Source organism: Lucilia sericata, unplaced genomic scaffold (genome assembly GCF_015586225.1).
Source record: "Lucilia sericata isolate MDLA Ls3-8-SP2 unplaced genomic scaffold, ASM1558622v1 Contig000658F_arrow, whole genome shotgun sequence".
NCBI classification, from domain to species: domain Eukaryota; kingdom Metazoa; phylum Arthropoda; class Insecta; order Diptera; family Calliphoridae; genus Lucilia; species Lucilia sericata.
In genome coordinates, this window is record NW_023994663.1 from 91,830 (window position 1) to 108,653 (window position 16,824).

Genomic DNA, 16,824 nt, shown 5'->3' on the forward strand with positions numbered 1-16,824 from the left:
ACTTTTAAAATAGTTTTACGTATTCTTATCTTAATCCCTAAATTGAAGGTATTTACTATAGACTAAACCATAGAATAAACTATAGACTAGACTATAGACTAGACTATAGACTAGACTATAGACTAGACTATAGACTAGACTATAGACTAGACTATAGACTAGACTATAGACTAGACTATAGACTAGACTATAGACTAGACTGTAGACTAGACTATAGACTAGACTATAGACTAGACTATAGACTAGACTATAGACTAGACTATAGACTAGACTATAGACTAGACTATAGACTAGACTATAGACTAGACTATAGACTAGACTATAGACTAGACTGTAGACTAGACTATAGACTAGACTATAGACTAGACTATAGACTAGACTATAGACTAGACTATAGACTAGACTATAGACTAGACTATAGACTAGACTATAGACTAGACTATAGACTAGACTATAGACTAGACTATAGACTAGACTAGACTAGACTATAGACTAGACTATAGACTAGACTATAGACTAGACTATAGACTAGACTATAGACTAGACTATAGACTAGACTATAGACTAGACTATAGACTAGACTATAGACTAGACTATAGACTAGACTATAGACTAGACTATAGACTAGACTATAGACTAGACTATAGACTATATAGACTAGACTATAGACTAGACTATAGACTAGACTATAGACTAGACTATAGACTAGACTATAGACTAGACTATAGACTAGACTATAGACTAGACTATAGACTAGACTATAGACTAGACTATAGACTAGACTATAGACTAGACTATAGACTAGACTATAGACTAGACTATAGACTAGACTATAGACTAGACTATAGACTAGACTATAGACTAGACTATAGACTAGACTATAGACTAGACTATAGACTAGACTATAGACTAGACTATAGACTAGACTATAGACTAGACTATAGACTAGACTATAGACTAGACTATAGACTAGACTATAGACTAGACTATACTAGACTATAGACTAGACTATAGACTAGACTATAGACTAGACTATAGACTAGACTATAGACTAGACTATAGACTAGACTATAGACTAGACTATAGACTAGACTATAGACTAGACTATAGACTAGACTATTGACTATACTATAGACTAGACTAGACTAGACTATAGACTAGACTATAGACTAGACTATAGACTAGACTATAGACTAGACTATAGACTAGACTATAGACTAGACTATAGACTAGACTAGAGACTAGACTATAGACTAGACTATAGACTAGACTATAGACTAGACTATAGACTAGACTATAGACTAGACTATAGACTAGACTATAGACTAGACTATAGACTAGACTATAGACTAGACTATAGACTAGACTATAGACTAGACTATAGACTAGACTATAGACTAGACTATAGACTAGACTATAGACTAGACTATAGACTAGACTATAGACTAGACTATAGACTAGACTATAGACTAGACTATAGACTAGACTATAGACTAGACTATAGACTAGACTATAGACTAGACTATAGACTAGACTATAGACTAGACTATAGACTAGACTATAGACTAGACTATAGACTAGACTATAGACTAGACTAGACTAGACTATAGACTAGACTATAGACTAGACTATAGACTAGACTATAGACTAGACTATAGACTAACTATAGACTAGACTATAGACTAGACTATAGACTAGACTATAGACTATAGACTAGACTATAGACTAGACTATAGAACTAGACTATAGACTAGACTATAGACTATAGACTAGACTATAGACTAGACTATAGACTAGACTATAGACTAGACTATAGACTAGACATAGACTAGACTATAGACTAGACTATAGACTAGACTATAGACTAGACTATAGACTAGACTATAGACTAGACTATAGACTAGACTATAGACTATACTATAGACTAGACTATAGACTAGACTATAGACTAGACTATAGACTAGACCTATAGACTAGACTATAGACTAGACTATAGACTAGACTATAGACTAGAATATAGAATAGACTATAGCCAAATATATACGCTAGACTACAGGCCAGACTATAGACTAGACTATAGACTAGACTATAGACTAGTCTATAGACTAGACTATAGACTAGACTATAGACTAGACTATAGACTAGACTATAGACTAGACTATAGACTAGACTATAGACTAGACTATAGACTAGACTATAGACTAGACTATAGACTAGACTATAGACTAGACTATAGACTAGACTATAGACTAGACTATAGACTACACTATAGACTAGACTATAGACTAGACTATAGACTAGACTATAGACTGAACTATAGACTAGACTATAGACTAGACTATAGACTAGAATATAGACTAGAATATAGCCTATATAGCTAGACTAGCCAGACTATAGACTAGACTATAGACTAGACTATAGACTAGACTATAGATAGACTATAGACTTGACTGACTAGACCAACGGTTCCCAAATGGGGGTCCGCGGACCCCTAGTGGTCCGTAGTAAAATCCTAGGGGGTCCGCGAAGACGAACGAAAAAAACCATGAATAAACATATTCTGCTTTTATATGTATGTACAAATATCTCCAATTTTGTGCAATAATCCCAAATTTTTTGTGACTTTTTGAATTTTATTTTTTCGGTTGTTTATCAGGAAGAAGCTAGGCCCTACAAATTTATTGTATAACTTTTATAAGTAAAGTATTGCATGATTTGTAATTTTATTTCCTGTATATGTACTGAAATAATGGTTTTTATTTCAGACAAATAATACTCTGCCTTACAATTAAATTAGGGATACTGGTATTCCGGAGTAAGAAGTTCAATTCAAAGACAAGCTTATTACAGATTTAAGTTTATCAAATTGTAAGCAAAAGTGTTCTCGTTTGCAAGGACTAAAATTATATATTTCCAAAACAGAGGTGACTCTTTATGCATCTCTTTATAAATATTCCAATCCGACGTGATACACAGATTTTAACTTGATTTTGTCGACCAATACATATTATTAAATTAACATCAGAAAATCCATAGCGTTTCGCGTAAATATGTAGCCAAAAACCATGAAGTAAAATAATTCGTTGGTATTTTAAAATTTAAATTTAAGTTCCAAATTCACAGTACTTTAACAAAGAGTTCAAATCATATATTATGCGGATAACCCATTCCGCAACAACATAGAAGAAGTCCAACTTTCTGTATTATTTTCCCGAAATTTAGCTCACTTACACAGTTCACCCTTTGCAATCGCAACAAATTTTTGAAACGTGACTCCTTAAGCACATGTGACAATATTTGATAAAGAAACCTTTTCCCTACCTTGAAGAAAAATGAACATGAAAGATCTCACGATCATAAAATTAAACATCATGTTAACATATCAACAAAGAAGTCATTCTATCTTCAAAACATGCAATTGAAAACCTATCTGAAATATTATATATTCTCAATGTACGGGAATATTTTATAGATATGACATCTCTACATTTATTAGACCTAGGGATTAATGAAACTAGGTCAATTTTCGGATGGACAATTATTTAGAACAATAAGATATCAAAATATGTATGGGGGTCCGCAAATTAAATAAGTTCTTCAAGGGGTCCGCGAAGTAAAAATCGGTGGGAACCGCTGGACTAGACTATGGACTAGACTATAGACTGACTATAGACTAGACTATAGACTATACTAAAGACTAGACTATAGACTAGACTATAGACTAGACTATAGACTAGACTATAGACTAGACTATAGCCTAGACTATAGACTAGACTATAGAATAGACTAGACTATAGACTAGACTATAGACTAGACTATAGACTAGACTATAGACTAGACTATAGACTAGACTATAGACTAGACTATAGAATAGACTAGACTATAGACTAGACTATAGAATAGACTAGACTATAGAATAGACTAGACTATAGACTAGACTATAGACTAGACTATAGACTAGACTATATTCTAGTCTAGTGCTGAAATTCCATATAAATAAGTTTCTTACGATCAAAAATCTAACTACCGAATTTTTTGAGGATGGGCTCATAATTTACCCTACTCCCTACAGAAAATTACCTCATGGTATCCCTGCATGTAATTCTTAAAAACGCTGTTGCTTGGGATACTCCAATATTCATGGATTAAAAGTTGAACAAAAATATTTTGTTTTAAAAATTAATATTTTGTTAATCCGAAAAGGATGTGTTCATAGTTAACTTAATAGGTTGATATTTCAAATATCAACCTAATGTTTATAGGGGAGCATTCCATTTACGGCATACTGTTTGATTGTAGGTATATAATAATCGGCATAGGCGAATATAACACTGTTACTTGTTAACTATAACAACGTGTTCTACAAGAATCTTAATTATGCATTTTTCTGAAAAAAAAAAAATACAAACATTATTTAATTAAAGAATTTTTGTTAAATAAATGATAATAAATTATAAGTTATCTTATATACCATCCTGTTATTAAAATTATATATGTATATTTTCCATTACAGCTAAATGTTGCCGGCTTGACAAAAGCTCTGGTTGTCTATAAAGTGTATCAAACAATGTTTCGTGTTGTCAAGGAATCGGAAACGGTTGACAGTCGCCAACATTGTTTCCTGCTGCAGAGTGCTGGACATGAGCCACGTTACCTTAGTGTAGAAACACGTCAGGAATTATTGCGCATCGAAAATAGTTGGAATGCAGCCATAGTAACAAGTGTTATTAAGTTAGGGGTAAGTTTTCTTTTGGAAATTCATAAAGAAACAAAAAACGCACACACAAACACAACTCATGCAAAACCTACAGATATTTATCCTACACTAAGAAATAGATACAATAATAAAAAGTCCTTTTACAAATATAATAAAGGTAGTCATTCTGTCAGTCATTATCATAGATAAATAGAAACTAGAAGTTGATTTAGTAAATGGCTGTAAAGGATTTTAATGGCTCTTTGTTCAATGGTTATTTAATGGTTTTTGTTGGCTTGTTGTCATGTTGAAATGTAATTTTAATGTCTGGATTATATTGTATGACTGGCTAGCTACCTTTGTAACAGATGGACGGACGACCTTGTGAAATGTGTTAATTCAAGTTTTTATATGTCGTTCAAAATAATCACTGTTAAAGGTTGAATATTTAAAATTTTGTTTAATATTTATTTTGTGTATTATAAAGGTCAACTAAAATCGATATTAGGAAAAACCCAAAATAAAAAGTTGTTTATTAAATTATGTTTACACAAACTTTGTTAACAGGGAAACTTTGTTCATACTGAAATATGGTTGAAAGTTTGCTAAATAAAGTTTTGTTTTTTAGGTTTTGCTGTATAAAAGTAAGCAAACTTTAAAATATTTTCATATTTTAATGGAAAATGTTTTTAAACTAACAAAATATATAAATAAGATAATAAAACTATACCGCACACCTTTTAGATATTTAGCTAAATTTTAAATAGAATTTAGAAATTAGTTTTAGCCTAGTCTATTGATTTAGAATATAGTAGTCTATAGTCTAGTCTATAGTCTAGTCTATAGTCTAGTCTAGTCTAGTAGTCTAGTCTATAGTCTAGTCTATAGTCTAGTCTATAGTCTAGTCTATAGTCTAGTCTATAGTCTAGTCTATATAGTCTAAGTCTAGTCTATAGTCTAGTCTAGTCTATAGTCTAGTCTATAGTCTAGTCTAGTAGTCTAGTCTATAGTCTAGGTCTAGTCTAGTATAGTCTAGTCTAGTCTATAGTCTAGTCTATAGTCTAGTCTATAGTCTAGTCTATAGTCTAGTCTATAGTCTAGTCTATAGTCTAGTCTATAGTCTAGTCTATAGTCTAGTCTATAGTCTAGTCTATAGTCTAGTCTATAGTCTAGTCTATAGTCTAGTCTATAGTCTAGTCTATAGTCTAGTCTATAGTCTAGTCTATAGTCTAGTCTATAGTCTAGTCTATAGTCTAGTCTATAGTCTAGTCTATAGTCTAGTCTATAGTCTAGTCTATAGTCTAGTCTATAGTCTAGTCTATAGTCTAGTCTATAGTCTAGTCTATAGTCTAGTCTATAGTCTAGTCTATAGTCTAGTCTATAGTCTAGTCTATAGTCTAGTCTATAGTCTAGTCTATAGTCTAGTCTATAGTCTAGTCTATAGTCTAGTCTATAGTCTAGTCTATAGTCTAGTATAGTCTAGTCTATAGTCTAGTCTATAGTCTAGTCTATAGTCTAGTCTATTGTCTATTCTATTGTCTATTCTATTGTCTACTCTATTGTCTAGTTTTTATTCGAAACTTAATAAGCCGGACTGTGAAGTCAATTACAGACTGAACCTTGTGGGCAGGACCACTGCTTGTACTATGTTCCAAACTGTAGTCTGGAGTATATCCTCGATCCTAAAATTGTAGAATAATTTTTAAAATTTTGGCCTGTGGTTTAGATACAAAGATGTTATTGCAGAAGTTATTCAACCACAAATTTGAGATATTATTAAATCATATAAAAAACATGTTTTTAATAAACTTAAACCCTTTTCAATTTAAAAATGTCTGCTTTAAACATTTTCTTACATTGAAACTCTTCAACAATTTTGTCCCATGAATAAATTATTTTTCTGTTTTTTTTTTTTTTCTCTATACAAAAAGTTTCAATTTCTGAGGCATTGTTATACCCTACACCACTTTAGTGGGGAGGGTATATTGGGTTTGTGCTGATGTTTGTAACGCACAATAATATTGGTCCTATACCCACCTTAAAGTATAAAAATCGGCTCAGAATCATTTTCTGAGTCGATTTAGCTATGTCCGTCCGTCTGTCCGTCCGTCTGTCCGTCCGTCCGTCTGTCCGTCCGTCTGTCCGTCCGTCTGTCCGTCCGTCTGTCCGTCCGTCCATGTAAACCTTGTAATCAAACTACAGATCGCAATTTTGAAGATAATTCAATGAAATTTGGTAAATGATCTTCTATTGTCCCAGGGACGAAGCCTATTGAAAATGGTTAACATCGGTCCATTATTTCACCTAGCCCCCATACAACTGAACCCCTCGAATAGGGCTTTTAAAACTTGTAATCAAACTACAGGTCGCAATTTTGGAGATAATTCCATGAAATTTGGCACATGATCTTTTATGGTACCGTAGACGAAGCCTTTTGAAAATGGTTACCATCGGTCCATTATTTCACCTAGCCCCCATACAACTGAACCCCCGAATAGGGCTTTTAAAACTTGTAATCAAACTACAGGTCGCAATTTTGGAGATAATTCAATGAAATTTGGCACATGATCTTTTATGGTACCGTAAATGAAGCCTGTTGAAAATGCTTTACATCGGTCCATTATTTCACCTAGTCCCCATACAACTGAACCCCCCAATAGGGCTTGTAATCCTTGTAATCAAACTACAGGTCGCAATTTTGAAGATAATTCAATAAAATTTGGTACATGATCTTCTATTGTTTCAGGGACGAAGCTTATTGAAAATGGTTAACATCGGTCCATTATTTCACCTAGCCCCCATACAACTGAACCCCTCGAATAGGGCTTTTAAAACTTGTCATTAAACTACAGGTCGCAATTTTGAAAATAATTCAATGAAATTTGGCACATGATCTTTTAAGGTATCGTAGACGAAGCCTATTGAAAATGGTTTACATCGGTCCATTATTTCACCTAGCCCCCATACAACTGAACCCGCCGAATAGGGCTTTTAAAACTTGTAATCAAACTACAGGTCGCAATTTTGGAGATAATTCAATGAAATTTGGCACATGATCTTTTATGGTACCGTAAATGAAGCCTGTTGAAAATGCTTTACATCGGTCCATTATTTCACCTAGTCCCCATACAACTGAACCCCCCAATAGGGCTTGTAATCCTTGTAATCAAACTACAGGTCGCAATTTTGAAGATAATTCAATAAAATTTGGTACATGATCTTCTATTGTTTCAGGGACGAAGCTTATTGAAAATGGTTAACATCGGTCCATTATTTCACCTAGCCCCCATACAACTGAACCCCTCGAATAGGGCTTTTAAAACTTGTAATCAAACTACAGGTCGCAATTTTGGAGATAATTCAATGAAATTTGGCACATGATCTTTTATGGTACCGTAAATGAAGCCTGTTGAAAATGCTTTACATCGGTCCATTATTTCACCTAGTCCCCATACAACTGAACCCCCCAATAGGGCTTGTAATCCTTGTAATCAAACTACAGGTCGCAATTTTGAAGATAATTCAATAAAATTTGGTACATGATCTTCTATTGTTTCAGGGACGAAGCTTATTGAAAATGGTTAACATCGGTCCATTATTTCACCTAGCCCCCATACAACTGAACCCCTCGAATAGGGCTTTTAAAACTTGTCATTAAACTACAGGTCGCAATTTTGAAAATAATTCAATGAAATTTGGCACATGATCTTTTAAGGTATCGTAGACGAAGCCTATTGAAAATGGTTTACATCGGTCCATTATTTCACCTAGCCCCCATACAACTGAACCCGCCGAATAGGGCTTTTAAGTTCATAATTATGTTTAATATACTCATATCTCGACAAAAAGCTGCAATAACCAAGTTGTATACAAGACTTGATGACCCCCACGAATTCCATAATAATAGGTTCTCATATGACCCTAGCCCCTATGAAAAGCACCCATCAAAATTTCACTTAAATGTCCACAATTTTATTCAACAATAAACGGCTTAAGTATGTATATCTGAGGCAAGGTACAATTCAACTTAAATGCTTTATTATGGCAACTAAATCACATTATATTTTTGTCAAAGGTGTAGGGTATTATATGGTCGGCCTCGCCCGACTATAATTTCTTACTTGTTTTCATTTGGCTTTAGAAATGTTAGTTTTTTATATGAATATTTCGAAAAAAAATATTTGTTTTTATATTTCCAACTCGGCCATTGACCCGCAAGTGTACACACAAAAAGAAAAATTGGAAAAACACAATTTGTTGTATAAACAAAACACACAAAATCAATCATAATTTATAATAGAAAAGAAAAAATACTGAAAAATGTGTGTATTCAGGCCAATAGAAGTTCTAAGTAAAACTTTATACATTTAGGAAAATATGAAAATATTGCTAAAGAAAAAGTTTGAAACATGAAAACTACTATGAGGAAACTTATTTGGAAATATTAGTGTTTTAGGCGTTTGAAGCACTGAAAATGTACGATGAGAATTCATAACATATCTTATAACATTTTTATCCTTTAAGTATAAGTATTTTAATTCTTAGATAATAGGTCAATTATTTTTCTGCGATATACATATACATTAAATGTAAGAGCGTTATAAAAGAAAGTTTTGAATTATTGCATGTTTCACTTCCAAATAATATAAAAAATTTAAAATTATAAAAAAATATAAACAATAAATTTTAATAATTTGAACTAATTACTCCAAGTTTTCTGACCACACTTTCAAAAAAAAACTTTTCTACAAAAACAATAAGAAAACCATTAGAGAAAACAAAAAAAATTCTTAATTACAACTCATACGATGTGTTCGAATTGCGTGATGTTGGACTTCAACACGAAATCTTTATCGATTCACATTGAAATTCAAATAAAAATTTGCTAAAATGGCTATCAAGTATATAAAGCACACACATACATACATAATCGCTCCCATATAAGGATACTTGGTCTTGTTAGTAGTTGGCACAGAAACAAGAAGAAACGAAAATAAATGGAAAAAAAGCTCAAATTATAAACTCCCTAGTACTCATACTAAAGCATCAATGTAACAGTCATTGAACTTTTTTTTCTAATTCTAGCTTTTTTCCTTCATTATATTTCTTGCCCGACAAGGAACCCAAAAACTAGTAGTTTGAGTACAACTTTTCGTTCACATATTCCTATGTGTAGAAAGTGGCAATTTGTCTGTAATTTTTTAATGCCTGCATTTCCGTTTGAACTTAAGTTGAACTCTTGTTTCCATCACATGCGACTATTTGGGAAGTGTGTTTGTTGCATATAAATTCATGAATGTAGTACATATGTCTGAACTTACATATAAATTGTTTAAAGTTAATGTAATATTATGGCGATAAAATTTGGCTAATAAAAAAGTTTTTGTTTTAATATTGAAACATGATTGCGTGATGGTATTAACTATGGAAATTTAAAAAAGTGGTTATTAAACATTACACCAAAAATATCCAAAAAATTCTAGTGGGCATGACTGATTATTTTATACACTACGACAGATCCTAAGAACCATATTATTACGACACTATCTAGAATTTTTAATAAATATGAAGTTTTAGTTTTAGTCAGTTCTAATTCAGTTCTAATTCAGTTCTAGTTCAGTTCTAGTTCAGTTCTAGTTCAGTTCTAGTTCAGTTCTAGTTCAGTTCTAGTTCAGTTCTAGTTCAGTTCTAGTTCAGTTCTAGTTCAGTTCTAGTTCAGTTCTACTTCAGTTCTACTTCAGTTCTAGTTCAGTTCTAGTTCAGTTCTAGTTCAGTTCTAGTTCAGTTCTAGTTCAGTTCTAGTTCAGTTCTAGTTCAGTTCTAGTTCAGTTATAGTTCAGTTCTAGTTCAGTTCTAGTTCAGTTCTAGTTCAGTTCTAGTTCAGTTCTAGTTCAGTTCTAGTTCAGTTCTAGTTCAGTTCTAGTTCAGTTCTAGTTCAGTTCTAGTTCAGTTCTAGTTCAGTTCTAGTTCAGTTCTAGTTCAGTTCTAGTTCAGTTCTAGTTCAGTTCTAGTTCAGTTCTAGTTCAGTTCTAGTTCAGTTCTAGTTCAGTTCTAGTTCAGTTCTAGTTCAGTTCTAGTTCAGTTCTAGTTCAGTTCTAGTTCAGTTCTAGTTCAGTTCTAGTTCAGTTCTAGTTCAGTTCTAGTTCAGTTCTAGTTCAGTTCTAGTTCAGTTCTAGTTCAGTTCTAGTTCAGTTCTAGTTCAGTTCTAGTTCAGTTCTAGTTCAGTTCTAGTTCTAGTTCAGTTCTAGTTCAGTTCTAGTTCAGTTCTAGTTCAGTTCTAGTTCAGTTCTAGTTCAGTTCTAGTTCAGTTCTATTTCAGTTCAATTTCAGTTCTACCTTAGTTCTAGATCAGTTCTATCTAAGTTCTAGCTCAGTTCTAGTTCAGTTTCCTTAAGTTATTATTTGTTGATTGTTCTTATTAACCTGCTGAATCCTCTGTATATCTGACAATCTTAAACCCAACACCTGCACTATGCGCGTGTGACACAGGCGACATCATGAATCGATTCTCATAAAATTTTTTATAGTAGTTAATGTTGATTTTATGTGAATATTTCAAATATTTATAACCTTCCTAACCAGACTCCTTTACAATTATGTATATTTCATATGACAAAAATTTCACATTAAAAATCACCAAAATTAAATTAATATACTTATGCGTAGACATTTGTTTAATGCTTATAATACTAAATAAATTTATCTTGATTGGCTGTCAACTTTTCATTTTGCACTTTTTTGCACATTAAAAATATTAACTTCAACTCAAACTCCAAGTCGTACATACTCCATGCAGTTAGTTACATACAGTTGGCTGACTGTCGAGATGTTTGTTTGTTTTTAACCTACTTAACAGTAATGCCAACAACAACAATGAATTCTTCAACGTTTCTCTACCATTTCTATTTTAATATAAAAGAAAAGTTTTTTTTTGCCATATTTTTACCATCACATTTCTGTGACCACAAGTCATAACAGCTTAACTCGAAAATCATATTTTTGGGAAAACTAAAAATGAGTTTTCGAAAAAATATGATTTTCGACATTTTACCAAAAAAACTTTATTTCACGGAAATATAGTTTTCTCTAAAACAACTTAGGTGATTTATAATTGTCACCACTGATTTTTTATGACATTTTTATGTTGAATTAAAGTGTATATAGAAGAGAATGAAAAAAGACTCAATATTTTTATTCATTTCATTTTTTTCACATCTTTCACATCGTCGTCAAAATTCCTATACTTATGTATTTACTTCCAACAACAACAATAGTAACATAATTTTACTCCGTTTTCTTTTTGCAGCGCAAAACTTTTGCCGTATCACATCATGGAAAGAGTGGAGGACTTACATTAGACTGGCAAACTGGTTTCTCATTAGCTGAGGGTGCTGATTCAGCCATAGTGTGGCAATATAAATTCTCACAATTACGAGGCTCCAGCGATGATGGCAAATCAAAATTAAAGTTACATTTCCAGGATCATGAAACACGAGCAATTGAAACAAAAGTAAGTATGTAGATGAATGGGACTTTTGTGTGAGAGTAGGTTTGTGTTAATAGATATTAGGGTAGCCACAAAAAAATTTCTAAGTAATCTACTTAAATAACTCCGTAATTTGTTGAAACTTGATAAAAATATATGAACGATATTTTGATAGTAGTTCTCAGTTCAAAATAGAAGAATTTGTTGTTATTCCAGCATTGTGTTTAATTGGATAAATTTAAATTGGTTATCATGAAGTCACCAAATACTGGAGCAAATAACAATAATTTTAAAAATCAATAATTTAAAAAAAAATAATACTTTAACTTTTCACAATACCTTTGGGGTTATCCTAATAAAACTGTTCTTACGATTTTATATTACCGATGTGATTATAAAAACAGTGGTTTAGATATTCATATGTTAAAGAAAATTTTACCTAGATTAGTTCTAGTTCAGTTCTAGTTCAGTTCTAGTTCAGTTCTAGTTCAGTTCTAGTTCAGTTCTAGTTCAGTTCTAGTTCAGTTCTAGTTCAGTTCTAGTTCAGTTCTAGTTCAGTTCTAGTTCAGTTCTAGTTCAGTTCTAGTTCAGTTCTAGTTCAGTTCTAGTTCAGTTCTAGTTCAGTTCTAGTTCAGTTCTAGTTCAGTTCTAGTTCAGTTCTAGTTCAGTTCTAGTTCAGTTCTAGTTCAGTTCTAGTTCAGTTCTAGTTCAGTTCTAGTTCAGTTCTAGTTCAGTTCTAGTTCAGTTCTAGTTCAGTTCTAGTTCAGTTCTAGTTCAGTTCTAGTTCAGTTCTAGTTCAGTTCAGTTCTAGTTCAGTTCTAGTTCAGTTCTAGTTCAGTTCTAGTTCAGTTCTAGTTCAGTTCTAGTTCAGTTCTAGTTCAGTTCTAGTTCAGTTCTAGTTCAGTTCTAGTTCAGTTCTAGTTCAGTTCTAGTTCAGTTCTAGTTCAGTTCTAGTTCAGTTCTAGTTCAGTTCTAGTTCAGTTCTAGTTCAGTTCTAGTTCAGTTCTAGTTCAGTTCTAGTTCAGTTCTAGTTCAGTTCTAGTTCAGTTCTAGTTCAGTTCTAGTTCAGTTCTAGTTCAGTTCTAGTTCAGTTCTAGTTCAGTTCTAGTTCAGTTCTAGTTCAGCTCTAATTCAGTTCTAGTTCAGTTCTAGCTCAGTTCTAGTTCATTTCTAGTTTAGTTCTAGTTCAGCTCTAATTCAGTTCTAGTTCAGTTCTAGTTCAGTTCTAGTTCAGTTCTAGTTCATTTCTAGTTTAGTTCTAGTTCACTTCTAGTTCAGTTCTAGTTCAGTTCAGTTCTAGTTCTAGTTCAGTTCTAGTTCAGTTCTGGTTCAGTTCTAGTTCAGTTCTAGTTCAGTTCTAGTTCAGTTCTAGTTCTAGTTCAGTTCTAGTTCAGTTCTAGTTCAGTTCTAGTTCAGTTCTAGTTCAGTTCTAGTTCAGTTCTAGTTCAGTTCTAGTTCAGTTCTAGTTCAGTTCTAGTTCAGTTCTAGTTCAGTTCTAGTTCAGTTCTAGTTCAGTTCTAGTTCAGTTCTAGTTCAGTTCTAGTTCAGTTCTAGTTCAGTTCTAGTTCAGTTCTAGTTCAGTTCTAGTTCAGTTCTAGTTCAGTTCTAGTTCAGTTCTAGTTCAGTTCTAGTTCAGTTCTAGTTCAGTTCTAGTTCAGTTCTAGTTCAGTTCTAGTTCAGTTCTAGTTCAGTTCTAGTTCAGTTCTAGTTCAGTTCTAGTTCAGTTCTAGTTCAGTTCTAGTTCAGTTCTAGTTCAGTTCTAGTTCAGTTCTAGTTCAGTTCTAGTTCAGTTCTAGTTCAGTTCTAGTTCAGTTCTAGTTCAGTTCTAGTTCAGTTCTAGTTCAGTTCTAGTTCAGTTCTAGTTCAGTTCTAGTTCAGTTCTAGTTCAGTTCTAGTTCAGTTCTAGTTCAGTTCTAGTTCAGTTCTAGTTCAGTTCTAGTTCAGTTCTAGTTCAGTTCTAGTTCAGTTCTAGTTCAGTTCTAGTTCTGTTCTAGTTCAGTTCTAGTTCAGTTCTAGTTCAGTTCTAGTTCAGTTCTATTCAGTTCTTCAGTTCTAGTTCAGTTCTAGTTCAGTTCTAGTTCAGTTCTAGTTCAGTTCTAGTTCAGTTCTAGTTCAGTTCTAGTTCAGTTCTAGTTCAGTTCTAGTTCAGTTCTAGTTCAGTTCTAGTTCAGTTCTAGTTCAGTTCTAGTTCAGTTCTAGTTCAGTTCTAGTTCAGTTCTAGTTCAGTTCTAGTTCAGTTCTAGTTCAGTTCTAGTTCAGTTCTAGTTCTGTTCTAGTTCTGTTCTAGTTCTGTTCTAGTTCTGTTCTAGTTCTGTTCTAGTTCTGTTCTAGTTTAGTTCTAGTTCAGTTCTAGTTCAATTCTAGTTCAGTTCTAGTTCAGTTCTAGATCAGTTCTAGTTCAGTTCTAGACCAGTTCTAGTTCAGTTCTAGATCAGTTTTGGTTTAGTACTAAAACATTGCAGGTTTACGAGATACCTAAATATTTCTAAAAACAAAATGATTCTGGGTAGATAAAAATGCCGATTTCTTAAAAATGAAACTATTATTAAATTAAAAGAAAATTCTGGAATCTATCTAAATCACTGTTCCTTCAGCAAATATTCTCATAAATAATACAAATCAAAATTATAATAAACTAATTATAAAAGCATAGTGGCAGAAAAAAAGCGACATCCTGAATGGAATCAAATTGAATTGGATTTTATATGGTTGACTTAGTTTATTTGACAGTATTTTTCAATTAAAACAAATTGAAACAAAATTATTTTCGAGTATTATTAAATAAAAGTTTGACGTTAATTTACTCTTAACGGCCTCATTGTTTGTAATTGTTTTTATTATTAAAATTTCCTTTTAATATTTTTTTTTTTTTTTAATACTAGTCGGGGTACTGTAGTCCTATAGTCTGAGTATAAGTTTGGCAAATATTTCCTTTTTTAAGTAGTAGTTGTTGGTTTTGTTTATTTGCTCTTATTTCACAATTTTTTCTCATTTTTTGTTTTTGCTTCACTCATAAATTGAAACATTAGCAATAAAGTAAATCCATGCTCTCTCATCTTTGCCTCATTGTTCTACTTTAGCCATATAAAAAATAACAACATCTATTTTTTACAATTTTCCTACATTCGTTTTCTTTTTTCATATTTTTTCCGCTTCCTGCCAATAAACTTTAACACTAACAGAGTATAAAACGCCATTTATTTTATATTGTTGAGCTGCCATTTTTTTAGTTCTTTTATTATTTTTATTTTATAGTAAACCATATTACTTACTTATTTAAAGGTTTTTTATATATTAAATAAAAATTGGATAATTTTATAGATTTTTACAAAAACTTAATTGAATGGAATTTGAGTTGATTCAAAGAGATTAGTAAATGGAATAAAAACATAACATTAAGAATAATTTTATAGTTGATTTGATTTTATAAAGTTGTTGTTGATTGTAAGGACTATTTCATATTAGACATGCCCAACCTATATATTGATCTATATACATGCCCCTCATCGAAACACATATAAGATACAAGGCATTTGGAATATTTTATCTTTAGACAAATTTATCAAAATTAATAATAGGACATCTCCGTATACTTGACATATTGGACTGCTATCGAAATTAGATGAAAATGTCTTGGAAGCGATATTACTTACCGAACTAGATCTTACTTATAACTGAACTAGAACTGAACTAGAACTGAACTAGAACTGAACTAGAACTGAACTAGAACTGAACTAGAACTGAACTAGAACTGAACTAGAACTGAACTAGAACTGAACTAGAACTGAACTAGAACTGAACTAGAACTGTACTAGAACTGAACTAGAACTGAACTAGAAATGAACTAGAACTGAACTAGAACTGAACTAGAACTGAACTAGAACTGAACTAGAACTGAACTAGAACTGAACTAGAACTGAACTAGAACTGAAAACTAAAACTGAACTAGAACTGAACTAGAACTGAACTAGAACTGAACTAGAACTGAACTAGAACTGAACTAGAACTGAACTAGAACTGAACTAGAACTGAACTGAACTAGAACTGAACTAGAACTGAACTAGAACTGAACTAGAACTGAACTAGAACTGAACTAGAACTGAACTAGAACTGAACTAGAACTGAACTAGAACTGAACTAGAAACTAGAACTGAACTAGAACTGAACTAGAACTGAACTAGAACTGAACTAGAACTGAACTAGAACTGAACTAGAACTGAACTAGAACTGAACTAGAACTGAACTAGAACTGAACTAGAACTGAACTAGAACTGAACTAGAACTGAACTAGAACTGAACTAGAACTGAACTAGAACTGAACTAGAACTTAACTAGAACTGAACTAGAACTAGAACTAGAACTGAACTAGAACTGAACTAGAACTGAACTAGAACTGAAATAGAACTGAACTAGAACTGAACTAGAACTGAACTAGAACTGAACTAGAACTGAACTAGAACTGAACTAGAACTGAACTAGAACTGAACTAGAACTGAACTAGAACTGAACTAGAACTGAACTAGAACTGAACTAGAACTGAACTAGAACTGAACTAGAACTGAACTAGAACTGAACTAGAACTGAACTAGAACTGAACTAGAACTGAACTAGAACTGAACTAGAACTGAACTAGAACTGAACT

The 16,824-nt window shown here is 32.3% G+C and overlaps 1 protein-coding gene across 1 annotated transcript in view; it reads left to right on the forward strand.

The window, feature by feature from the left end:
• The window catches only part of LOC119607115 (gamma-1-syntrophin), a 52,018-nt gene that overhangs the window by 30,184 nt on the left and 5,010 nt on the right, over positions 1-16,824 (forward strand). The window contains 2 exon segments of the mRNA XM_037960894.1: positions 4,514-4,738; positions 12,003-12,206. Coding sequence (XP_037816822.1) covers positions 4,514-4,738; positions 12,003-12,206 — 429 coding nt within the window.